The sequence below is a fragment of the Malaclemys terrapin genome, chromosome 1, assembly GCF_027887155.1.
Source record: "Malaclemys terrapin pileata isolate rMalTer1 chromosome 1, rMalTer1.hap1, whole genome shotgun sequence".
NCBI classification, from domain to species: Eukaryota; Metazoa; Chordata; order Testudines; family Emydidae; genus Malaclemys; species Malaclemys terrapin.
Genome location: NC_071505.1, coordinates 302,596,998 through 302,623,998, shown reverse-complemented (window position 1 = coordinate 302,623,998; position 27,001 = coordinate 302,596,998). Strand labels below are relative to the sequence as shown.

Below are 27,001 nucleotides of genomic sequence, written 5' to 3'. Positions count from 1 at the left end.
ATGCTGTCCCCCAAATGCTAGTGCCCTAGGCGACCACCTAGGTCGCCTAATAGGTTGCACCGGCCCTGCCCCGAGGCACTGCCTCCGCAGCATCCCATTGGCTACAGGGGTGCTCAGAGCGGGGGCAGCGTATGGAGGCACAGCCCCGCCCCACCCCTGGGCCGCAGGGAGGGGCCAGCAGCCACTGGAGTAAGCAGGCAGACGCCGCTCAGCTCCGCTGCGCTGCCGGGGCCCCTGAGTGGGGAGTGCCCGGGGGCAGCAGGTGGGGCTAAGGGAGAGACCTGGCCTCAAAACTGCTGGCGCCCTGTGGACCACATTGGGGAGGCTCACAGGCCGCAGATGGCCTGTGGGCTAGGAGTTTGAGACCCCTGAACTAGAGGGTAGCATATTTTGTACCTATCTTCCACTAGGGGTAATCCTAGAAATTTCAGTCGAGTAAGGTTTTTTTCAGTACCAGGTAAATGAGTCAAATGGTAATTAAAACCTAATTATAAAATATCTACATGGATATAATGATAGGGGCAAACCAGCACAATTTCTATAAAGGAAAAGTACGCCTTTTGAATTTATTGGAATACTTTGAACATGTCAACAAAATAGTGCATAAAGAAGAACCTACCAATGGGCATAATTTATCTGGATTTTTAAAAGGCCTTTGAAAGTCCCTCACAAGAGGAACTTAGGAAACTAAGTAATTTTGATGAGAGAGCTAAAGTACTGTCATGGATTAAATAGTGGCTAAGAGACGGAATAGAAAAATTGTAGAGAAGTGGTAGCAACGTCATAGTTGAGTTAGGTTCTGTTTGTGTAGTTGAAACAATGGGTTGAGTGTTAATTTCTTTATTTTGTGTGAAAATAAATATATTTGCAAAAACACACAATTTACAGAACAAAATCTCTGAATAAAGATTGGATTTTTTAAGTAACTCTTTTAAATAATTTGAGTTCTAAGCAAGTTAAAATGGGCCTTTAAATTGTGTGCATTTTAAGTCTCATGTTTGCTCTAGCTTAAAAACTGTGGATGGTAAAAAATGAAAAATCCGTGCATGAGAGATTTAGGGTTTACCTCTGGGGATATGTACTTAATTTACTAATTAACAAAAAGAAAAATAATAGTATGTTGAACGTAACTGACAACTTATGCATGGCAGGTAGCCAGTGGATAACAAGTTATGTCTGCTAGTTCTGTTTTCCAACATTGGGAATAGAAGAATTGTTGAAGCGGGCTAGATACGTGCTAGGGAACAAGTTGTGAAGAAGGAGTGGAACTCTAAACTCTGCTCAACACTTTTACTAAGGTCCTGGTCTTTGTGAAAATGGCTACATGGTATGGTAGATGTGCTAGTGTTGAGATTTGTTTCTCTGGGTTGGGAGGAGTCTATAGTCACTATTGGATTCTTTAACTTTTCATTTTTTTGCTTTTGAGAGCGTGTGTTATGGTATGTTTTCTATCCACTAACTTACAACTTAGGGTGAAATACGGGCCCTGTTGAAGTCTGTGGAAGGTTTGCCATTGACTTCAATGCTGTCAGGATTTTATTCATACTGGTTTGTATAAAGGAAGAAATAGTTTAAAACTGGGGTGCCTTGAGGTTCTGAGCTGGGGCCTGTAATGTTTAATATGTTTACCAGTAATAAAGGGATAAACACTAAGTGGGAAAATTTGCAGAAAACACAATTATTTAGAATACACAAGACTAGAGACAATAAGTCTTCAGTCAAAGCCCAGTGAAATAAATGGGAGTCTTTACACTGACTTCACTGGGCTTTGAATCAGGACAATTTTGAGTAATTTCAGACACCTAACAAGGCTTGGTGAATGGGCAGCCTGCTGGCACACTGGTGATAAGTGTGAGGTAATGCATGTTTGATGTAATAATCTGAACAACTCCGACATTGCTACATTCTAAAGAAGGCTACGTTGAATATAAAACATGCTTAACATGATGTCTATGGCCAAGACGAGAATTGAATTCAGATCTTCTGAGTTCCAATTCACTGCTTAACCACAATTCAGCCAGATATCTAAAACAGTCCTCTGCTACTTCATCTATAGGAGATTGTGGGAAATTTAGAAAAAGCTTTATTCACTTGCATTAATATACTGTGTTAGTATGATAGGATGTGTGTGGTGGGGGAAGGGAGGAAGGAACATTTAAAAAAAAAAAGATTACTTTCTGCTACATCAACTGCTTCTGTTCTCCCTGAAGAACAGCCTTGCAAGCCAACAACAAGAGCTTCCAGTGCTAAAAAGGATCCTACCAGCTCAGCAGTCAAAAAAGTTAGAAGCCACTCAGAGGGAATGGAGGCCAGCAGCAATGGGAAGCTGCAAAGATGGGAGAGGGCAGCATTAGCCAGAGTGGAAATCTAGGATTTTTAACATATGTTACCTAATATTTTTATAAAAAGCATTTTTTCCTGAAGTTCTGGTAATTGCATGTGATGTCATCAAAGCCTCTTGATGAAATTACAGTCCCATACATGATTCTGAGTATAGTATAGATATATATACACTGACTGGCTACAAAGACAATATTAAGGTAAAGTATTGACCTGAGGAAAAGAAATAATTTATGAGACAGTGGCATATTATCTAGAGTTTCTGGTTTCAAACAATTTTCACCGCCCAGAGAACTGTTTCCCCACCACCAAGGGATAATTCTTCACAGTTTTTGCCTCCAGTCAGTTTATTTGTTGTTATACTCCTTGAATTTTATCTCTTGCCACCTGCTTACTGAGTCACACATCTTCCTCCTGCTTCCCTAGCTATTTGTCTTTTTCCTACTCCTGCCTCCTTTATAAACCTCTTCCTCCTGCTGGTTCCATAATCCATTGTCACTTTCTCGCCCCCCACTCAGTTCTTCTTTCTGCTCATTGTCTCCCCAGCCCATTGTCTCCGAGGTTGCTTTGTCTCAACTCCCTGGTCTGAACACCAGCTCCTCCCCATCTCATCTAGACAGTGACCAAGTCCTGCCAATTCCTTCTCCACATCTCTAAAATCTGATTGGTCATTTTTGTCTCCGTGGCTGAAACACTTGTCCAGCCTCCCCATGCCTAACAAGTCTAACCTGTTGTTTAAAAAACCTCTCATGTCAGGCTCCCACAATCTCACTTGGAAGCCTATTCCAGTACTTAACTATCCTGATAGTTAGAATGTTTTTCTTCTAATATCTAACATAAATTTCCCTTGCTGCAGATTAAGCTGATTATTTCTTGTCCTACTTTCAGTGGACATGGGGAATAAATGATCTCCATCTTCCTTATCACAACCCTTAACATGTTTGAATACTGTTGTCCTTGTTCCCGTGTTCTTCTTTTCTCAAGACTAAACATGCCCCATTTTTTAACCTTTCTTCACAGGTCAGCTTTTCTAAACAGTTAATCATTTTTATAACTCTCCTCTGGACTATCTCCAGTTTGTCTATAATCTTAAAGTGTGGTGCCCAAAGCTGGATACAGTACTCCATCTGAGGCCTCACAAGTTCTGAATAGAGCAAAATGGTTAACTCTTGCGTCTTATATCCTGTTCATTATATTTGCCTTATATATGACAACCAGAATGATATTTGACTGTTTTGCAACTGCATCACAGTGCTGCTCATATTCAATTTGTGATCCACTAAAATCCCCAGATCCTTTTTCAGCAGTACTGCTGTCCAGCCAATTATTCCCCGTTTCATAGTTATTCATTTGATTTTTCCCTTGCACTTGTCTTTATTGAATTTCATCTTGTTGATTTCAGAGCAATTTTCCAATTTGTCATGGTTGTTTTGAATTCTAATCATGTCCTCCAAAGTGCTTGCAACCCCTCCCAGCTTGAAGTCATCTTCAAATTATAAAAGCATACTCTCCACTCCATTATCCAAGTCGTTAATGAAAATATTGAATGTCAGCAGTCTCCTGTGAGGCCCCACCAGATTCCACTCTCCTCACTGAACCACTAACTTTCTCTTGTCCTTTGTTCCAAGTTTAAGCTTCTTATTCTCACATTCAAGACTCTGTCTCTGCATACATCTTTGCTCTCATTTCGTCAGTGAATCCTGCTTCATGTTTCCTTTTGTTTCCCTCTTTCACACCTTGGCAGCCCTACACAGGATGTTCAAAGTGTAATTTATCTGTCATGTTTCAGAGTAGCAGCCGTGTTAGTCTGTATCCGCAAAAAGAACAGGAGTACTTGTGGCACCTTAGAGACTAACAAATTTATTAGAGCATAAGCTTTCGTGGACTACAGCCCACTTCTTCGGATGCATATTTTTTTATCTGTCATGACATTCACTCATTTGGCAGCCCTATAATTCCTTCCTGCAATTCTGCAGAGATATAACTCATCCAGCAGGGCTTTCTGCACAGTATTTCTTCCTACATTAGGTGCTTCAGTGGCACTTGCTCTTCAGTTTACCAGGGGAGCGCTCTATCTCCTCTCTCTCTCTCTGCTCCTATTGTTAGTTTGCAGACAAATAACTATCCAGTGAGACAGCAATGGTGACACTAGGAAGAAGGTAAAGTTGGGAGACAGTACATACCTCACCAACACCATGCATCACCCACCCATCCAAGCCGGCTGTCACAGACTCCCATTCACTAACTCCCACAACCTCAGCAGCCCACCACCCCCTTGCTGGCCCAGTAACCACCCCCTTCCCAAGGCATTTCCCGACAGTCCCCAGTCATCCAACTTCCTCATGTTTCTCTTCATCCCCTCCTCTTTGATGCCTGATGGAACCTCACCCAGCTACTTACTAACCACTCAGATACTCCAAGCACTTCTCAGTTAGCTCCACCCTTTAACCCAGCATTCCATGCATCATCCATGTACCTTCCCCTGGAATGCCTCTACGCAGCCTCTTTCACAAAGCTCCCTATCTCTAACCCACCTACTTAAAAATGCTGTCACTCAACCATTATATTCATAACAATTTTTAAAAAGACTGAATCCTCCCCTCATTTTCCTAGTGTATTTAGCATTGACTGTTTAAATTGTAAGCTCTTCTTGGATAGAACTATGTTGTCTTTTGTGTCCTGTACCATGCCAAAAATGCTTTTGGTGCTTTACCAGTAATTAATATCCTCGTGCTTATTTAATTAATAAAACCACAAACAGTTCCTGTTATAAGCTTGCCCAAGATGATCCTTAATCTACTTTGATATTGTTTTCCCTGAATTCTTTTCAAACTTGCATTGAATTGGGGGTCATATCAGAGTCATAAATGTCTTTATTCTCTGTATTGATGTTTCTAGTCTCCAAGAACATATTTCTGACATTCTCTGAATCTTACTTTGAAAATCATAACCAGCTTTTGTGATTTTTATGACTAAAACACTTTCCCTGTATAAATTGTCTAACCTAGGCATGTTGCTTTATGCTACAAATTAGTCTTTTTCTATGTACAATAATTCTTTATTTTTTAAGTCATTGCAACATGGTGTGTGATTTTGAGTAACATGTCACACCAGCTTGGCATAAGCAGCAGTCATTGTTTCTCAATGAAGCAGCAGTCAGAAATAAATTCTTCTAATATGATCACATTATCTACTGATTTATATTTCCGAACTACCACCTACTGTATCATTCTTACCTAATTCATTTGCTTTTTAGATATTCTGACTGATGAAATTAAAGTTTAGTTTATACCTAATGCAATGTGTGCTGTGTAAGAGTTAACTTGTGGTTCTTATACTTTAAAGTATTATTTTTGTTAGGAAGCAGAAGGGAACAATTCGTGTTCATTAACAGCCATTGCTAATACATTAAAAGATTTCTTTTCTTCATTCTTCTATTGGAAAACATTTGTCACCAATATATAATTTTCTTTTATCTCACACAACCTCTTCTCATGTATACTCCGTCACAGGTATTGACTGGATTTTTTTTCTTTTTCCTTGTTTATATTATGGAAAAATATAATTGATTCCTAAGATTGTTGCAGCTCAGCAATTCTCCATTTTTTCTGTACTTTTATCCCCACCTTATAAAGAGAGAGGATTTTGTGATCGCCTCCTTTTAAAGCAGTGGCCCACGCTTTTTCCCAAACAACTTCCCTTCTCCTTTCTCCCCTGCCTGCAGGCTTGTTCCTCTTCCTTAATACAATGTATCCAAACCTAATCTGTTCCATCTGGCAGCCAATCCCCTGCCTAGGGATCTCTTTGGTAGGGTTACCATACGTCCGGATTTTCCCGGACATGTCCGGCTTTTTGGGCTCCAAATCCCCGTCCGGGGGGAAAGCCCAAAAAGCCGGACATGTCCGGGAAAATCGGGGGGGCCGGGCCGGGGGCTCCGGGGCCGGGCCGGCGGGGCCGGGCCGGGGGCTCCGGCGGGGCTGGGCCGGGGGCTCGGGGACTCCGCTGGGGCCGGGGGCTCGGGGGGGCCGGGCCGGGGACTCGGGGGCCGGGCCGGCACCAGCGGCTTGGGGGCTGGGCCGGCGGTGCCGGGCCGGGGGCTCAGGGGCCGGGCCGGCAGTGCTGGGGGCCGGGCTGGGGACCGGCGGTGCGGTGCCGGGGGTGGTCGGCCGGGGGCCCGGGGGCCGGCACCCCAGGGCCGGGGCCAGCCTGGGCCGCGCCTCCTCCCCCCCACACTCCCCCTTACCTGCTTCAGGCTTCCCGCGACTCAAATGTTCACGGGAAGCAGGGGAGGGGGCAGAGACTTTGGGGAGGGGGCGGAGTTGGGGCGGGGCCCCGTGGAGTGTCCTCCTTTGGGAGGCACAAAATATGGTAACCCTGTCTTTGGACTTGTGCACTGGCACTGTTCTCTATGCTCATCTGCATCCAGTTGCACTAACTGTAGGTGACATGCAGCAAACTACAAGTTATAGCATCCCATGCAAACATGAAGGGTCACCAGCAGCATAATAGGGAGCGCAATTCACAGCAGTGAAGCTGCTGTCACAGAGCTACCATGCTGATTGGCTGAAGGATGGATAGAGACTTGCTCTCCTTCCTCTTACGAATGACAATAGAGATTCAAAAGTTTTTTTTGTTTTTTTTTAAAAAGGCAAAACAAAAACAACATGCTCCCTTTCCGATCCAAAGCAATGTGCTGGAGGCTTAACAGAGTATGAAATGTTTTCACAACTCCTTCCCCAAAGAATCCAGTGTGCATATATGACCTGCACAAAGTGGGAGGGATTCTACTTCACCCTCTATATATTTCCATATATGGTCATCTGTATACTGTTTCAGTGGCATAAACAGCACACGAGGAGCCATGGGAGAATTCTCACAATATATGTTCACACACTATGTTATGCTGCTGCCCATCCCACTAACTTTGGCCCAGGGGATGTGGCAGGAGCAGGCAGGGATATAGTAGTGAGCACCACGTGGGCGTCTGAAGCAGAGAGTAGGCAGTTCTTGGAAGGCTGCTATAAATTGACATGAAAGACCATACTGACTCTCTGGAACAGCCCAGAATCTCAAGGGTGTAAAGATGGCTGAAAGCCACATTTGTCCTCCCTCCCACTGTGCTGAACTTTCACAAGGTGAAAAATTGTTTAAAGGAGAAATAAGAATATATCAGGGGATTTATGCATATAGGAAGATACTGACAGCAGAAGGTAAAGTTTTTATTCCTTGAATAAACTATATTAAAGTAGGACACTTTCCATTTTAGCTTGTACATTTCTGAGACACAAAAAATCTCTCTCTATTTTATTGCATAGCCCAAATCGAAAATTTTGGAGTACATATGTAAATATTTTTTTTTTAAATCTAATTCTAGATATTACGTTTTTGAAACTGTGGAACTATTAAGACTGTGGGAAAACATAATTTCAATTGTGGCTTTCATCACAAGTGACATGAGATAGTGGTGATCAAGTGGCCTGTACTGATTCCTGCTCTTGGTTATCTTTGGAGGTACCAACAGTGCAGCCGGGGAGTTGGTCTAGGCTGCACCGTTAGTGCATCCCTAAAGAGTAAGAATGTACAGATATCATATTGAAGAACTCCAATTACAAGTAAGTAACCTTCACATTTTCAATCTACTCTTCATTAGACATCCCTCTTATCTATGTAATCTATCCAGGTTTTTATACTTTGCCTTATCATCATGGTGTCAGTTCCTGCATGCATCACGGCTGTGCAACTCAATTTGAAATGCTTAGAAATCTTTGATTGAGAGGGGGCCAGTAGTGCTATAGGACAGTTGGGTTCAGGTCAGGACTGACGTGCAATTTCAGGGCTACATGGCATAGGTTACACAACCTATGCAGTATGCTTAAGTCTGAATAGGGCTATCTGTTTCTCAATGTCATGTACACCAAGGGATAACGTTAATAGAAATTATGCACTTGACACCAGGGTTGCCAGGTGTCTGGTTTTTGACCAGAACACCTCGTCAAAAAGGGACCCTGGTGGCTTTGGTCAGCACCGCTGACCAGGCCGTTAAAAGTCCAGTTGGCACGGGGCTGGCAGGCTCCCTCCGCAGGGCTTGCCAGAAGCGGTGACACATCCCTGCAGACCCTAGGCGGAGGAATGGCCAGGGGGACTCTGTGTGCTGCCCCCCCCCCCCCAGTGCAAGCTCAGCAGCTCCCATTGGCTGGAAACTACGGCCAATGGGAGCTGCAGGGGCAGCGCCTCCACCTAGGAGCCGAGGGATATGCCAGCCGCTTCCAGGAGCCGCCTGTGGTCAGTGCCACCCAAAGCCCACACCCCTTCCCTCACCCCAACTCCCTGCCCCAGCCCTGAGCCCCATCCCACACCCAAACTCCCTCCCAGAGCACTCACCTCACACCCCCAACCATACCCCAATCCCCTGCTTGAGCCCCCTCCCGCACCCAAACTCCCTCCCAGAGCCCACACCCATGCCCCTGCCTAGAGCCCCCTCCCATACTCCGAACCACTTGGCCCCAGCCCAGAGCTCCCTCCTGCGCCCCAACCCCACCTGGCCCTACCCTGGAGCTGTCACCCTCTCCTACACCCCAATCCCCTGCCTCAGCCCTGAGCCCCTCTCACACCCAAACTCCTTCCTGGAGCCTGCACCTCAACCCCCTTCCACACCCCACCCAAGCCCCTCATTCCCAGCCCTACCCCAGAGCCCGCACTCCCAGCCAGAGCTCTCGCCTCCCCCCAGACCTCAGCCCCCTGCCCCAGCCTGGAGCCCCCTCCTACACCCTGAACCCCTCATTTCTGGCGCCACCCCAGAGCCAGCACATCCAGCCCAGAGCCTGCACCCCCTCCCGCACTCCAACCCCCTGAGCCCCTCATTTCTGGCTCCACCCTGGAGCCTGCACCCCCATCCTGCACCCCAACCCCCTGCCCCAGCGAAAATGAGCGAGTAAGTGAGAGTGGGGAAGAGCAAGTGACAGAGGGAAGGGGGATGGAGTGAGCGGGGGTGGGGCCTTAGAAGGAGCAGAGGAGGGGTGGGGCCTTGGTGAAGGGGCAGGGCAAGGGGGTGGGGCAAGGATGTTTGGTTTTGTGCTGTTAGAAAGTTGGCAACCCTACTTGCCACAAGAACAGAATCTTGCTAACATTTCCTGTCATTCCAAAGTGTGTTATAAAAGCTATAAAACTAAAATTCAGTTAGGCTTCGATGGACTGTATAAACCCTACACTGGTCAGGAAAGGGTTGATAAACTGCTGTGAGGTCAATCAGTCCCATCCCGCTGCACCTGCAAGAGTTATCAGGCTTGAAGGAGGTGGTTAAAAGAAGAGAGCTAGACTAGCTCCATTGAGGGGAGGCTAGGAGCAAGAGCAGATCTCTTGTGCTAACTTTCTGAAGGAGGGCCTGACTGGGGCCAAGGGCCTAGCCATAGATCGTTAGATGCCAGAGTCTGCTTGAGGAAAGGTAGGCCTGACACAGGACTGTTGTCTTTATTTTATTACCTGGGACTATTTTGTTCCCTTTTTGACCTGGGGTATTATGTTTCACTGTTACATTCAGGACCTTTTATGGACTAAATGAGACTATTGTTGTTGACGCCTCTCCACCCCAAAAGGGATGACTGCCCACAATAAACCTCTGTTGGTTTGCCTCCTGCTGGAGTCCATGCAGTGATTTATCATGAGCTTCAAAGCAACACGCTCATAGAGGTTTATAATTTCCTGATTTCTAAATTAAATATACCACACCATTCTAAATTAAGTGTTTTACAGGTGTGTTGTAGGTATAGATAACATTGTATTATCACCATTTTGCTGCAGTCACTTATTTCCTATTAGAGGATAATAAAGATATGTATTGTTAAATTATTTTGTTGTTTGACAAAAAAAAAAAAAATACTTTTACAGTTAAATCTGTCACGAAGGCTTTTCCAGGTCATCTCTTATAGAGTTAACTTTTGAAATGCTCTTTGCCCAACTAAAGGGTGAAAAATCTATTCCTTTCTGAAGTATGTAAAATTTGCCCTCTGCTGTACTGTGCCAAAGTACCAGACATTGGTTCCATTGTTGGAGACTATAAACTCTTGGTTCTACAAGAATTTAAATAGCAAATTTATATATTTTGTCACAATGATGCATTTTTCTATTATATATGCATGCCTACGCAGTTTTTCTTAAAACAGGCATGATGCTGAATGTCACTTAACTGATGTAAAATTGGGGAGTGGGGGATGGTTGAGAAATTGCACGTAATCTAGTTAGCCCTGGAAATAAAAAATATTAATAATTAAATATTATTAATAAAGGCTGGCTTATTGAAATATTGTGCTTTTCACTAAAATAAATGAACCAAGTGACTTGATTCTATGCTCCCAGGATTTCACATAAGTAAACATAGCTTTGAGTCTTGTATATTTTTTTTTTAATTTTTCAGTTTCCATTTGGTAAGGAATTACATTAGGCAACCCTACTAATGTGTTTTTAAATTAAAATGTTACATACTCTCATTTTCAAGCACAAAGTACAGGAGTTTAAACATAATTCTTCATTTCTAAAGGTATGGAATGATTCCAGTCTCTAATCCAGCTCATGTTTAACTTTAATTAAATGCATTTCTATATATCATGTTTTTATTTTCATTGTTTTTAGGTGGTCAGTTCTTCCATTACATCAAGAACAGTGGTGACTCTAGGCATAAGCAGATTGAGCAATTGTTTAGGGCCTCAAGCAGCTCAAGGGGACCCCAATTTAGTATTACCCCCAAACTACCATTTATCTTATTTAACATGGACTTTTAAATGAGTGTATTAATATGTGTTGTTGATATATATATATTTTTGGTTTGTGGGAATAATGCAGTTAGTATCTTTAGGACGTGGGTGAGGTATAAGTAAGGAGGAGAGGGCAAAAATATTCCTGTTTGGGGACCCCAGGTGGCTAGCACTGCTTCTTATCTTTATCTTTAAGACTTTGAAAAAGGTAAAATATTCATTATCAGTTGTGGGTTTGTTTTGTGCTTCAGTATAAATTAGGAAGTAGAGATAGTGTTGCTAGTAATCAGCAAAAGATAAATAACTATGGGTAAGAAAGAATGCTACAGATAAGAAACAGGAAAGAAGTAGCAGCAGATAACAGGCTTATATACCTTTGGACAGATACAAGATATGCTTATATAGCTCTGGGATGTATATATGTCTTGCCATCTTACTGAACATGGAAACTATTGGGTCTGTCTATAAAATATAATTCAGGATTTGTTGCATATCAATATATCATACAGGGTAGATACAATGAGGCTTGCTGGCAGACCGCCTCAAGATTCTTTTCAGGCACTGTGAAATCAAGTCAGGTCAATAATTAGAACCTCTAGGAAAAATCCGGGTGTTGCAGGAAGGGTTATTGATGATTCACTGGTACTCTTCCTCTGTCAGGATTGAACCAATGCCTACCATGATGTTAGGGAAGAACAGTTCTGCTTGAGGTGCTGCCATCTTTTGGATGAGCTAAGCTGAAGTATTGGCCACTAAGAGTCATTAAAGATTGTTCACTCCTGAAATTTTTTCATAGGTCAATGTTATGTATCTTAAGTATTTCTAAAGTGACTACCACTATGACATCCAAGAATGTAATCCAGATGGTAGGCAACTTTAATTGTAGCACCTTAGAGACTAACAAATTTATTTGAGCATAAGCTTTCGTGGGCTAAAGCCCACTTCATCGGATGCATAGAATGGAACATATAGTAAGGATATATATATATAACTAACATACAGAGAACATGAAAAGGTGGGAGTTGCCCTACCAACATTGAATCTATTTCCCCATGTTAAGTATCCTCACACCTTCTTGTCAAACTGTCTGTAATGGGCTATCTTGATTATCACTACAGAAGTTTTTTCTCTTAATTAATTAGCCTCTTAGAGTTGGTAGGGCAACTCCCACCTTTTCATGTTCTCTGTATGTTATATATATCTCCTTACTATATGTTCCATTCTATGCATCTGATGAAGTGGGCTGTAGCCCATGAAAGCTTAGGCTCAAATAAATTTGTTAGTCTCTAAGGTGCCCCAAGTACTCCTGTTCTTTTTGTGGATACAGACTAACACGGCTGCTACTCTGAAACTTTAATTGTGATGCATTCTTTAGCTTTTTTCTTCTTTATATCTTTACTCTGATCCCAAGAAATATATGGCAAAATAGAATATGGGGGAACAGTTCCCCCTCCCCAATATATCAATAGTATATAAGAAGCCCTAATGATTTTTACAATGATGAAACTCAATAATTCAGAAGTTACTGTACGTTAACCCATCTGTTTTTCATACCTCTGTTGTCTCCAGCAATAAGGCAAGGAGGGGTTTCTATCATCATATTGAAAGTTTTGCTTAGAGAGTTGACAGTAGGTTGGGAGCATAACAGGTTAAGATCCAGAAACCCTTAGTTTACAAGTCAGTTACCAACTTCTACACAAACAGCTTAATGCCCCAACATGATAGCACAACCTATGTTCTGCCTGTGAGGCCTTGACAACATCCTTGCTTCAGATGGTAATAATTAGCAGTTTAGTTACTTTTACAGTATTAACTCCCCCGAGACTCCACCAGAACTTGAGCTCTTTGTTGTATTAAGTGATCCAAAATCTGCTATTTTTGCAGGATTTGCTTTCCTGGTTCTGTGTTCCTTTTTTTTATCTCACTTATGTTTCACAGAGGTTTGAAAAAGAAAATGCCAGAGTGGTAGTTTCCTGCCTGCTCCCCAAGAGTATTTCTTCTCTTCCTTGGTTCAATTTCCATATGTGTTAACTTTGTAATTCCACCCCGTTGGATTTCAGATTTTTAGTCAGTTTCTCTCCCCACAGCTATAGCATATCCCCTGCTCCAGAGGTAATAGGAATTAATATCGCCTCCTTCTCTCTTCCCCCCCCCCTTCTTTGTCATTTGTTAGGTAATACATTGTTGTCATTAGCAACCTATAGCAATGGGCAGCACAGTAACTGCTATAGTTAGGTTTCTTTTATAATCTCAATTCTCAGTTGTTTATAACTTTCCCCAACTTTAACCTTTCAGGCTGAAATTTTATGAATTAGACTCAGCTTGAAGGTGATTTTCCCTGCTACCCCAGAAAATATGAGCTGAGCAAAGGCAATTCAGTGGCTGTTGAATAAGAGAAGAGTGGAAAATATAATTCCTCCATATATATTGCTTATAGAAGTTAAATATGTAAATGTCATGTGTTATGAGAATGAAAACAAATGCAAGATGCTAAATGTGTCTTTAAGACTGTAAATACATTTATGCAGAATTATATTGTATTTGAGAAATAATGTGTGATCATGTTAAAATTAAACTATGTTCTAAGGCATATGCACAAGGGGACAGAGATGAGTTCACATGTGCAACCTTAACTTTGGCATTTTCTAACTTTTGAATACACTATGCAACCTTAAAGTTTTCTTAATATACTCTCTTTGATGGAATAGTATGTACAGGTAATATAGTTTTTAAAGTGCTTTGGTTCCCACTGGGTGAAGTACACTGTTAAATGCAAGATAATTTTTCATTATACAATAATTTTAATTTAATTACACTATAGACTGTGATGAGTGAGCCAGTGCTAATGTTGCACAGTACCATGTAAGCAATAACAATGTGGTTATGAACTCAGTCTCTCTCCAAGGGTTGGCAAAAGGCTGGGAGCCTCATTAAAGCCATGCTCTCATCTCTCCAATGAAGAGTCTTCTGCTTCTTAGTTTGTTGAATCAAATCGTTGTTTGGAAAGCATTAGGTAGGAATCTTGTCTGGATCATCCATCATCCTGTATGAAGACACAGCAAAATTCCCACCTGACCCTTGCCAGCCATATTTTGATGGCTATTGCCCTAATCATTGGGGCTCAATCCTCTGAGGTGGTGTGCATCCTCATGTCCCATTGTACCTTGGTGGGGTGGAACTGGTTCTAGATCAGCAGAGATTGTAAGGTATAGGGTTGCTTGTTGGAAGGATGGGGGTTGCTGTAGCTTGAGATTGGTGACATTGTAACACCTTTACAGAAAAAAGGAAAATCTAGGGAGGAAAAATTTGTTGTACTGTGAAAAGCTGTTTACTCTGTGATCAAAAACAAGGTAAAACCAAACCTGAGATTCTTTTCAGGGAGGTTTTTTGAAATTTTGATTTTAAGGAAAGATTTTGTATTTCAGGTTTCAAGCTTGTGTTAATTTATTTTATTATGAGGCCCTTAAGGAGGGTATTTTCCCATAACAATCTTACCTGTTTTTTGTTGTCCCTTTGTTAAAACACTTGCTATGAAAGCTATTTTGCTTTATTATTGGTTAAGAGAATACAGTATTTTTCCTTGTTCAAACTGATTAATGTTCTATCACCATGGAACATGATTTAAAATCAAAATATATCTCAAAAGTCGAATATTCCTAATTTAGGATGGATTTCTTATCTGTACAATATTATGTTATTCTTCTCAAATCAATGGCCCTTTTTTAGATGGTAGCAAACAAATTTTCACGAAGAACAGCCACAAAATCCATGTGTTTGTTTTTTTTTAAATAAGGCCTTTGCTGCTCCTGTTACATTATGTTTATATTTTTAAATGGGAACAAGAAAGGGAATTTTCTAATCTTTCATTAGTTACTCATTAAATATTTTTCTTTCTTCTCTCCACACAGTAAAAAAATCTTTTAATTGGTTATTAACAAAGATAATATGATAAAATGTGCGTGTGGATTTGATGCTGTTTCATAAATCTAAATAAAGGTCATTTGTATCAAAACAGAGAAAGAGAGGCCTAGATTGTACCTGTCCCCTCATTTCTGCTCAATGAGCCTTTGAGCCCCTAAGCAGGGGTCAGACACACTGCAGTCCTTGCAGTCTTGGCACATAAAAGCCATGTGAATCTAGTAACAATTACAGGGTAGCACTCCCGGTGCTAACATACAATCCACTGCACGAGCCAGTACAGTTGGGTCAGTGAATGGGCAAACATGTAGTGCATTCCCTTTTAAAGCTTGTGGAAGTGCCTTTGCACACGGTCATGATGCCTCTAGGAGTGGCTGCCAGTACAACAACTCATAATGAAGGCATGCAGTCATTTAAAGCACAGTCTTTCATTGTCATTGGACAGGTTGATAAAATATTTCACCACTATCTTAGTACTAATATTGTTTGGATGTTTACTAAACAGCCATCCAGTCCCATATTTAGTAATGAAGTTAAATTGAACACCAAATGATGACATGAATTTGCATTTTCAGTTGGATATAGATTAACAATGGTTTCTGTCTCAATCTGTGGAACTTTAATATTGGTTCTGAATGCAAAAAAGCAACGTAACATGAAGATGGTCATGGTTGTTAATGGCTTGTATTAGCTGGAAGCTATAAAATCATCCAAGGACTCCGTTAGTGTTGGAATAATAATTTACCAAGACAATTACCACATGGTGAAATTTTTTGCAGCTCTAATTCAGTGTTATTAATAATGAATAAAATTGCAATTTTCTCAGGTTGCTGGGGGCAGTGGGGAATTATTTCAATGAATATTTCAGCACATTAGTTTAATCATAGTTCCACAAAATTCAAGTGGGCAATATTTTATACTTCTAAGTTCAGTCTGCTAAGGGACCATAGTCATTAAATTGCAAACTATTTGCACTGAGATCCATTCTATGATTTACTAACCTTGTTAAAAACACTGTAAAAGAAATCAAGCTGCGCCATTAATACTTGTAATTTGATGCTGCATTTGTTAATGGGCTCACTGTGATTAATGTTTTTAGCAGTAGACAGAGCATTTTGAGACAGGCAGGGCTGAGCTCTTTAATGCCTAAATACAAGTAAAAATGTTAGAATATTGCACATTTTTGTAATATATATTTTTGCTGGAACATTTTCCTTAATGCCACTGAAATATAGGAGCAGTATTGAAATTATATGTATATGCTATATGTAAATACAGTGCAAGTTCTGGTAGGTACTGACATGTGTTCTCTATTTCATAGCCAACTGCATGACTTCTGGCGCTTGGATTATTGGGAGGATGATCTGCGCCGGCGAAGGCGATTTGTTCGCAATGCTTTCGGATCCACTCATTCTGATGCCCTCCTCAAAGCTGCTGTGGAATATGGTCAGTACTAACTCACCCCCTTTTTAATAAAGGGGCTATTTTGGTGACTTCTATGTCCATATTAGAGTGCTGAGATTTGTCATTTTTTTTTCTCTCACATCATGGTTTTAGGAAGCTGGAACAGGAATTCTTTCAGCCTCATTTCTTGTTGGGCCAGAGGAATTGCTCTTGGATGCTGTGAAACACTCACTCTTCCTAGTTCCCAAAGGCTTAGCAGTATTTATTTCAGCAGTAGCAGAACGAGGTTTAGAGCAACAGCACAGCTGGGGGGGTGATGGGTCATTGGCGGTGCCACCTTCAAATTATACCTATTGGCTTGAAAAAGTGCCGCACGTATACATAAAGGTCACCCCCCTATGCTGTGGTACCCCTTATTAGCACTTCCACTGCCTTTTAAGCATTCCCAGACTCCGTTAGCCCTAGGATTCAGACTGGGATAAGGAATCAAACCTGACTCTCCTGCTTGGCAGAGTATGACTCTTAGGCCAGTGAGATGATATAGCATAACACTTCCATATAAGACCTCTTTTCAATGAGGTTTATAATTTGTCTGTAAAAATCTTGAAAGCATTAATTTGGCATACATAATCTAAACCAGGAGTAATGTTTATCTGCAAATTGTGAAATACATCAATAAACCCTTGTTTAGACAAAGCTGCTTAGCAGTTGTGCTCAGTGCTTTTGGGCAGTCATGCACTTTATCGCGGGTTTCTCAATCTTTTCTTTCTGAGGCCCACTCGACATGCTATAACTCCATGGCCCACCTCTGCCACAACAATGGTTATCTGCATGTAAAAGACAGGGCTGTCGTTAGGGGGTAGCAAGCAGGGCAGTGGACTGGGGCTCCATGCTACAGGGGCCCCCCACAAAGTTCCGCTGCTCAGGCTTCAGCTTCAACTCCAGGTGGGGCTTCGTTCGGATTTCTACCCTGCTGGCCCTGCTCTGTTGAACAGAGGAACTTCACAGCTAATCTCCAAACACCTGGAGGGGTAATAGGTAATTATTGGGACATGCTTACAAGACTCGCGTGTGACACCAGAGAGTTAGTTTGAGGGGTTTATAAGAACATAAGAGTGGCCAATGATTCATCTAGCCCAGTATCTTCTGACAGATGCTTAGAGGGAATGAACAGAACAAGGCAATTGAGTGATCCATCCCCTGTCATCCAATCCCAGCTTCTGGCAGTTAGAGCTTTAGGGACACCTGGAGCCTGGGGTTGTGCCTCTGGACAGCAGAATGAACCTTAGTGGTGCAAGAATCTAGAAGGAGAAACATTTTTCAGACCTAGGTCTTGTGCAGTTCTGTAGACATCCACAAAGGCATTTTTTTCAGGATAGGTTCCTATCCACCTTTTTAATTTATATTTCTAATTGAAAACAAAGTGGTCCCACTATTAATTTCCACTATATTTGGGTGTAAGTTTAAAAGCCACATACTGAAAATTGATGCAAGGAAAATCATTTTATGCAAGTATGAGCTAAATCATGCAGCCCATTTGTAGCCAGAGCTCTCAGTGAAGTCACTGAAAGTTTTGACTCTTAGATATAATTCATGCTGTGTAGTTAATCTGTGGAACTCATCACTTCAGGATATTATTGAGGCAAATAACTCGTAGTAAGCTTCAGAAAAGATTAGACATTTAAATGAATATCAGCATGTAAAATTATACTAGCTCAGGGGTGGGCAAACTGTCGCCCGGGGCTGCATCCAGCCCTGCAGATGTTTTAATCCGGCCCTTGAGTTCCCACCAGGGAGTGGGGTTGGGGACTTTCCCCACTCCGTGTGTGCTGTGGCTCCCAGAAGTAGCGGCATGTTCCCCCTCCGGCTCCTATGCCAGGGGGCTCTGCATGCTTACCCCACCCCAAATGCCACCCCTGAGCTCCCATTTGCCAGGAACCGTGGCCAATGGGAGCTGCAGGGGCAGCACCTGCAGACGGGGTAGCGTGCAGAGCCACCTGGCCATGCCTCTGCATAGGAGCCAGAGGGGGGACATGCTGCTGCTGCTTCCGGGAGCTGCTTGAGGTAAGTGCCATCCAGAGTCTGCGCCCTAACCCTCTGCCCCAGCCCTGATCCCTGTACTGCCCTCCAAACCCCTTGGTCCCAGCTAGGAGTACCCTCCTGCACCACCAACCCCTCATCCCCAGAGCCGGCACCCCCAGCCAGAGCCCTCACCTCCCCCGCCCCCCGCACCCTGAAGTCCTCATTTCTGGCCCCACCCCAGAGCCCGCAACCCCAGCCAGAGCCCTCACCCCTTCCTGCACTCCAACCCCCAATTTCGTGAGCATTCATGACCCCGCCATACAACTTCCATACCCAGATGTGGCCCTCGGGCCAAAAAGTTTGCCCACCCCTGTAGTAGCTAGTATATTATTTATTAAAATATAAAGGCTGTCAATTGTAATGCTTCAGGGCATAAGCTGATCAATAGCTGGGATCAAGAACTAATTTTCCCTTATGGCATATAGTATTGCACTTTTGACACAGTGGTGTATTTATTTTCCCCCACCTTCCTTTGAGGCATCCAGTATAGAGCCACTGTCCAAGGCAGATGTCAAATCTTTAGTTTGAACTGCTGTAACAATTATGTTCCTTTTCAGAAATATTAATTTTAGCCCTAGTCTCTATTCTACTTTAATACAGAATTGCAATTTCGAGGAGGCTGTTAATATTTAAATATGTAAAAATTCTGATTTTAAACCGGCCTGAAAGCAAGAAGGAAACTGGTTTACAATCCCTAACATTGGCCTCTTAAGGCCTGATTCAGCACCATTTTTTAAGTTAATGGAAGTTTTGCCATTTACTCCAGTGGACTTTATTTCATGCCCTTATAATGCAAACAATGTCCTCTTATTTCCCCCTCCACACCACAACTTAATGTGCCACTTCCGTTACATTTCAGCATTCAAAAGGGAACCCCATATAGTTATACACATTTACCTTTAACATGCAGGTGAATAAAGCTGAAGTATTGCTGGGGCAGTGCAAGTCAAACTCTCATTGGTTGTGTTTCAAATTGCAGTAGATGGAAGTTATCTTGTTGGCCGTAAATGTATCTGATATGCTGCTTTCCCATAAATAAATAAGTATGGTGTGGCATTCTGGAGGAATTTTAAACAGCCTGCATTGAAGTTAAAACCCATAGATTCCACCTTGATGTACTTACTTTTCAGAGGCTTGGGCATATGGATTTTAATATTGAAACTTTTAGTTGACCTTTCTCTGTGAGAAAACATCCTTAACACTGATGTTATTTTTATGCCTCTTGGTGATACTAATGAGTTGAATAATTTATGAGGTTGTCATGTGAAAAGGATTTGGTGCAGTTTGATGTACTTTCAGCCTCTGGTGTTGGAATGTGATTAATAAAGAGCTGGAGGCATAGAATTTTTTTCCATGGTATTTTACTTCCATTGTATTTTTTTATTCATTTTGTTTTGATAATTTTATGTAGGAATAGTTTAATAGTAAAATGCTGTTAATGTAAAAAATGCAATATAATGTCACTGTACACAAGAATTTGAAAGCAGTTTTTTTAAATCATAATATGCAGTTTCCAACTAACACGTTATTCCCTAACCTCAAATATTTTATCTGTGGGAAATGAACTATTGATAAAAAACTGAGGTTTTTTTTTTAAATGTTACTTCAATAGCAACCTTAAATCTAGACTGATAACTAGTACAGTAAATGCTATTTTGGGTATGAGTATACTGGAAAACATCTTATAAGTTTTTTGTTATCTACATAGACTGTCAGTTATCAGACAGGGTTTTGTACATAGATATTTCAGTGGAGGAATGTTTAGTCAAAGCCTAAGTCAGCAAGCTCCTCTGTGTCTACGATCAAAGGCATCAACTTAAATAGGTCTGATCAGGCATTGCAAAAGAGAGCAGGCAGCTTCAGCCGAGCAAAAAAACACAGAGCAAAGATGACAAAATTAATCAGTCATTTCTTTGGCAATAAATAATAAGATATGCTGAGGATTGCAGATGAGAGTCTCTGTGTTCCTTGGAGATGTGCCTGCTTAACACCTGATTTATCTGAGCTTGTGTAGCCATTAAGATATGACCTTGATGAATAAAAGACTGCTCTACAACTAATCTAGAATTAAATCAGTGTTGATGGTGGATGCTTGGATACTGTAATAATATGACGCTTGCAGTCATAAAGGAATAGAAAAGTCTTGGGAATGGCAAATATGTCTGTGGTCTGTACACCTGTTTCAGAGAAGCAATACCAGAATGTTTGTTTCCTCCTTAAAGAACTAAAAGGGGGGGTAAGGGAGTGTAAAGCTTATTCTGATAGTGAAGATGGCTACTTTCTATAGGAAATATCTATTTTTTTAATGTTCATCCATCTATCTAGGTATACTATGATTACATTCTAAGAAGTCTTCTATAAGTGTTATCAATATAGCCTAGTATTTAACGATAGGCTCATTGTTGTTCGTTTATACATATTGAGGTTTCCATGTTTGGTACAAACTATTGTAAATGATTGAGGTTGCTAATAAATAAGTAAAAACACTTCAATAAATTGAAGCAAAGTAAAGTTTAAAACAAATCCCCATGGATGTATTTTAACTACCCTTTATGTAGTGCTCTGTTTCACAGTAATGCCTGCAAGTGTAGGGTGATGAACTGGATGATCTATTAGGTCTCTTCCATCTCTAACTCTTGTGAATACTATACATGAAGTCAAAAGTGTTTGTAGGCTGTTAAAATAATTTGCACATCTGAGTGTAAAATTAGAAAGTTTTTAACAAGTATCTTTTGTAAATATACCAATATCCTATACACTATGCCAAGTTGCGTGTTTCGTTCTTTTCTCACTATGATAGGTATGGTAAAATACAGTTTCACATCTCATTTTTCTGAAGATTGCAGAGGGAATGCAGTCCTCTAACCCTAGTGTACTTAAGCATAGAAGAATAAGCCATATAACGGAGCATGTTTGAATTAACAATAGCTGGCAATATTGAGTGAAGTTTTGGTTTTACACTTGAAAGGTTTTTTTTGGTTTAAATTGAAACTCTAATGGAGTTGCACAGGTAGAACTACTGAGTCTTACTAATAAATAAAAAAAGAAATGCACAAGAGAGAATAGAATCCATCTCCTTTCCCCATACTGTTTTGGGCTCTGCAATGCTAACATGAGTAAAAAGCAGTAAACTCTAAGTTCTGTCATTTAGTGTGCAGATATGATGGAATATGTAAGCATATGTGTGGTAAGAAGTTGCCCTTTTGATATGGTTAATTTAATAGCTTACAAACAGTGCAGGTTTAGATGAACCACTACAGTACTCAGCTAGGACTGTGAAACAGAGTACTGTCCCAAAGGACATTTAAAGAGCAGAATAGGGAACTTATTCAAGCTCTTGGGGCTGCTTCCCCAAAAGCTTAACTTCCACAAACAGTTGTGGTGTTGTCCATTACAAAATTCATAGACCAGGTCCAGCAAAGACCATACTCGCAACCTGCACTAGAGAAAATAAAGATGAATAGATCGGTGCCCAAGGATCTGAACATTTGTATAAAATGTATTGAACCACTGTTACTGCCTGTGCTCAGGAAAACTTGACCAATTAAGTTGATTATAGTGGTCACAATGATGGGCCATGAATCCCAAGAATGAAAAACCTGCCAATTATATGTCCAACCTTTGAAGTACAACTACGGTTGTATTTTAAATGAGCAATATGGCAACAGCTTTCAACCCTGTGTGACAAAAGTGAGGCCCCTAATTCATATTTAGGCAGCTAAATAAAAGTGACCTGATTTCAAGAGTTGTTCTAGCTGAAGGAGGCTACTACACCTGGCTTTTTCTGGGACCTGTCAGCAATGCTCAAAGTTTCAGTGAGGGCTGTGTGTGTTCAACACTTGAAAATCAGTTTGCTTCAGGAGCCCCACTGTTAAAACAAATGTCTGGACTTTTGAGTCCATGTCTAATCATGACTATCTGAGAGCTGTTTTTTTTCCCCCTAGTTTCTGGGCACTCCACATTTGAGGTTCCACACTCTTGCATGTTGGCTTGTCAGAGTAACTAAATGTTATTTTAATTGCCTTCCCTTACCCAAAAGTGTCAAGATTTTCATCTCTAGTTTTTGCTCTGCTGTAAGGTTGTAAAAATGTTTCTTGTTGGTAAAATACCACCACTATTCAGAGCAACTTCTAGTCTGCCTATGGAAAGCTGCTATGTAAATTGTCCATCCCTATAACTTTTTATCTCAGCTACTCAAGAAAAATTGTAACCTGAGGCTTCCTCTCGTGTCACTCCTAGCAATCATTACACTTTCTTCAAGCCCTTTGCTGATTGCAGTCAGTCTCTTGAAAGCACATTTTAGCAATGAGCATCCTTCAGTTTCACATCTTCACTTAGTGCTCCAGGTCTGGTACCTTATTACCTGCCTTCAGTATCTCTTCAGATAACAGATGTTTCTTCCTCTTGTCTCTGAGAATAGTCCACAGAGGTTGCCCCATGACAGTCTAAATCCAAAAAGTATCTTAGAGAAAGCAAATTTATTAGGTAAATTGGACATTATCAAAAGCAAATTTAAAGGTATGTGATATAGAATCATCTCTAGCTAAAGGTCTCAGTAGCAGCCTCACAAGATAGGTAAAATCTAGTTACAGTTACGTTCAGCAAACATATACTTACAATGAGAGTGATCTATTGCCAGTAGTAAAGATGTGACAGACTAAGTTATGACTTTAGTTATAGCTGTGAAACTCCGTTTTCTTCCAGAATTATACCTGTGCAACCCAACTTGACTGTCAGATCCCTGATCAAGTTTGCAGGCATTGGGGGGAAAAAATATTTTTACTTGTAAACTGAGCAGATTTGTAATGGAGTCAGATCTCCAAAACCCCATTTTAGAATCAATTTTCAGGGTAAGACAGCACATTAATAATACATTTCAAACTTTGAAATATATGTAATATTTTAGTAAACATGAATTAAAGAAATATTAAATATGAGGCTGACACAACTTATGGTAATTTAGCTTTATATTTAATACTAATTCATTTGTTTTTATTATCAAGCCTTTTCTTTTATGTTAGTACTTTTCATGGACTGAAAACAAAACAAAAAAAAAAGAAGCAATTGACTGAGGTTAAGAATGTAATCTTCAGAAGAAAAATACCTTAAAGAACACAATCCAGATATCTTTAAAGCTTTGTTGTGAGCAATTTTTTAAGTATATTGTACACAATACATTTTCATATAATCAAGGTCCTTCTAAAACACCTCTGATGTCATTCTGTTCATGGATAATCAGATTTTTCTTATAATTCATACTTGTCTTTCGCCTAAACGCTCAAGCAACAGAAATGTTTTAGGTATCCACTTTTCAAAATAAGTTAGTGCTTGATCTGAAAAAAAATAGTAACACACACAATACAAAAAATGTTGGCCACTAGAAATACACAACCCATTGCCATGGCCCAAGAGCCTTCCAATCCCAATTGAATTATTTAAGAAACATTACACATATACATGTATAAAAGAAAGGAAAGAAACAAAAAGCTAATGACTACAAAGAAAATCTGTAGTGCAATGCATGCTTAGTTTTAACCTATATACAAGTACAAGATGACAATTACAAGCAGTTTTAAGGAGTAGCATCTGCTTTATGGGTAGATATTATGTAGATACTAATCTAGATATTACAATGAAGAATACTTTAAAATATGTATATGGTAGTAGTAGTACTAATGCATTAAAAGTTTCCAGATGTTATCAAATAAGTCCCCTCTGTTCTTCAATCTAAATGTGATCATTACAGAGGAAGCCATGTGAGACAGGCATGTAAGCCATTCCGCTTCAGTTGGAGCAGCATTGTCTTTCCATTTTCTCAGTCTGACTTTTTGCTGCCATTAGTCCAATTATCAACCAAGTCTTTTTTGTTTGCAGCCAGTTCCCCGATGTCAGATATCCCATTTAATATAAATAAAGCTATAGTGACCAAAATATTGGAATCAAGAATTTTGCTGATTCTCCCATATGTTCACCCAAAAAAATCATCATTATCCAACATCCCCTAAACATGTTAACTGCATTCTTCATCTAACTGTGCTATGCCCAACATCAATTCAACCATCTTAAGCCTAAATTGTATGTCTTGATTGAAGTGGCATATAAAAATTTGCATTATTTTGAAATACTGTGATTTGAGATTTGCATCTGCAGCCTTATATTATAGCCCAACAGTGCCATCCACTGCTTCTCCAAATAATCTTCCAATACATTTCTTCCCAATATAGTTTTAAGAAAGACACTATGTTGTAATTGAGATCCCATTAAAAATTATCTCATATACATGGATGCTTCATATATATAATTATTTTTAAGAAACCTAGATCCAATCATAGTCTAAAGTTTTCAAGAGGGATTATTAAACAGATTTGCAATGCAAGATCTTAGTTGTAACAATAATTAAATAAAAAATACACAGGATGTTGCCACAAATCTCTTCCTAGTGATTTCTAACTCCCAAAAACCTCTTAACTATATTCTCATTAATTAGATCTGCCATGATGATGACCTCCTTTGGAATGATAACCTACCATAATATAATACAAAAAATATTCAAAATTATACTGATTTTTTTTCTCATTATAGAAGCTCCTGTACTCTGACTAGCTAAGGGGACCTGATTTGCAGAAGCACTCTAAGGTTACTTTACAATAACTGTAAAGTGTAAAAATCTACTTCCTGTGTTTACCTAAGAAAATATTAGCTACTCGAAGCACAATAATTTTCATAGTCACTTTATGGTTAGGTCTCAGTATCCCTCTGCCAGGGATAACTTTAGCGTCTGATCATGGATTCAGTTGTATCCACAGAAATCATGAAGCCAAGGCTGTAAAAACAGGCAAACATACACTTCTCTTGGTCGAGTGTGGAGTGGAGACTTGGGGACAGGTTGGGGAGCAACCCTGCCCCGTACTCACCCCACAGTAGTGACTAATGTCCCATTGGACTGGACTCAGCTCCCCACTTTGGATGTATTGACCTTGGGGTGAAACATGAATAGTGCTGTGACCCCATAGACCAGGAGTGGGGAGCCAAGCCCAGACCTGTGGGACAAGATCCACCGATGCAGGGTAAGTGTGGGACAGGCTTCTCTCTCCTCAGTGGGCAAGGATTAGGTTTGCAGTGCCAGGATGGAGGATGCTGGTCAGTGCCCCATCAGCAGTTTAATATACTGCACCCCTTGAATCAGGAGGTTATATCTGCCCATTACTAAATGTCCAGCAAATATGCAAATTACTTTAATGATTTTTTCCAAGCTTTACCTATCAGAATCTCTGTTATCCAAAGTCCAGGTCTTGTCAGATATCCAAAATGTACGTCAAAACTGAAAATCACTTTTGCAATATCTTGATTTTATGTTTCAAATGTTTCCTCTGACATCTTCTGAAATTGACACCTTTTGATACCTTCTGCCTTGACCTATCCCTTGGCTTCTATAATAGATGCCACTTCGTAGAATGCTCATCCTTTTTGCCAGCATATGATATGGCCACTTTTGCTTCTGACTTCCTTCAGCTGAATCAAGTCAACTCCAAGATGTGCAGAAGGGACAAAAAATTACCCAAAAGCAAATTCAGTGGGCTGTGAAACTTCTGAAAGGACCAAAACTACCAACAACAATAAACTGCCTCATAGTTCTTCTAGCTGCTGCTTTTCCTTTTCCTTTTCCTTCCTCATCCACCATGTATACACGTATGCACAAACACACCCACAACACCTTCCATTCTTATCAATGTGGATAGCTTGAGTGCCAAAAAAAAAGAATAAGGCATTGTGATTTAAAATGTGTTTAAAATTGTATGGAGCGTACTCTTGTTCTTTGAATTCAGTTGTATTGCTGAGTAGCAAATATAGAAGTCATTAAGCCTGGGGAGAAGGTTCTGTGTGCAAAGCACTCCATAGAGATGCCTGGGAGAGTGTTCTGGAAGTGGGAGATTGACATCCTGAAAGCAACTCACAGCGGGCTCTGAGTAGCACTTCAGAGTCTGATTTCCAGTATGCCCTTCACACCTCCCATCTTTCTGCTTAAAAACACAGTTCGACAGTAGAATAAGAGCACCCCTACTCAGTTTTAACAATAATTTAAAGTATAAAGCAATTATATTTTTAAAATTCCTTTCCCCACCCCCATTTCTTCTTCATTGCCCCTCCACTTTGTTGCAGGAGTCTCATTCACTCTAGTAATGTTTCAATTGCTCTTTAGGCAGGTTTTGTTTGGTGCTTGTTTGTTTCTTTGTGGTTTTACCTTTGCTGTTGCTTCAGATGGAGGATGAAAATTCTCCACCTAGAGAGGTTTTCCTGTAGAGAAGTGCTTTATGTGAATGGGTGCGTTAACAGGACACACAGGCTCGGCCTTGGCTGGATTGAGTGAGGGAAGATTAAGAAAGCACTATTTGGGCCCAAAGCATCCCCAAAGATTTTGATTTTAATAACAGAGAACAAAGCCCACCAAATACAGTTAGCATCAGATGGAGCTCATGGGGTCTCAGGAATGTATTTCTAGCCTGCTGATA

The 27,001-nt window shown here is 40.7% G+C and overlaps 1 protein-coding gene across 3 annotated transcripts in view; it reads left to right on the top strand.

The window, feature by feature from the left end:
- The window catches only part of NBEA (neurobeachin), an 817,568-nt gene that overhangs the window by 503,161 nt on the left and 287,406 nt on the right, over positions 1-27,001 (top strand). For all 3 annotated transcript variants that reach the window (XM_054015304.1, XM_054015305.1, XM_054015303.1), the window contains exon 39: positions 16,327-16,451. In XM_054015304.1, the coding sequence (XP_053871279.1) occupies positions 16,327-16,451 (125 nt within the window). The remainder of the gene's footprint in view (positions 1-16,326; positions 16,452-27,001) is intronic.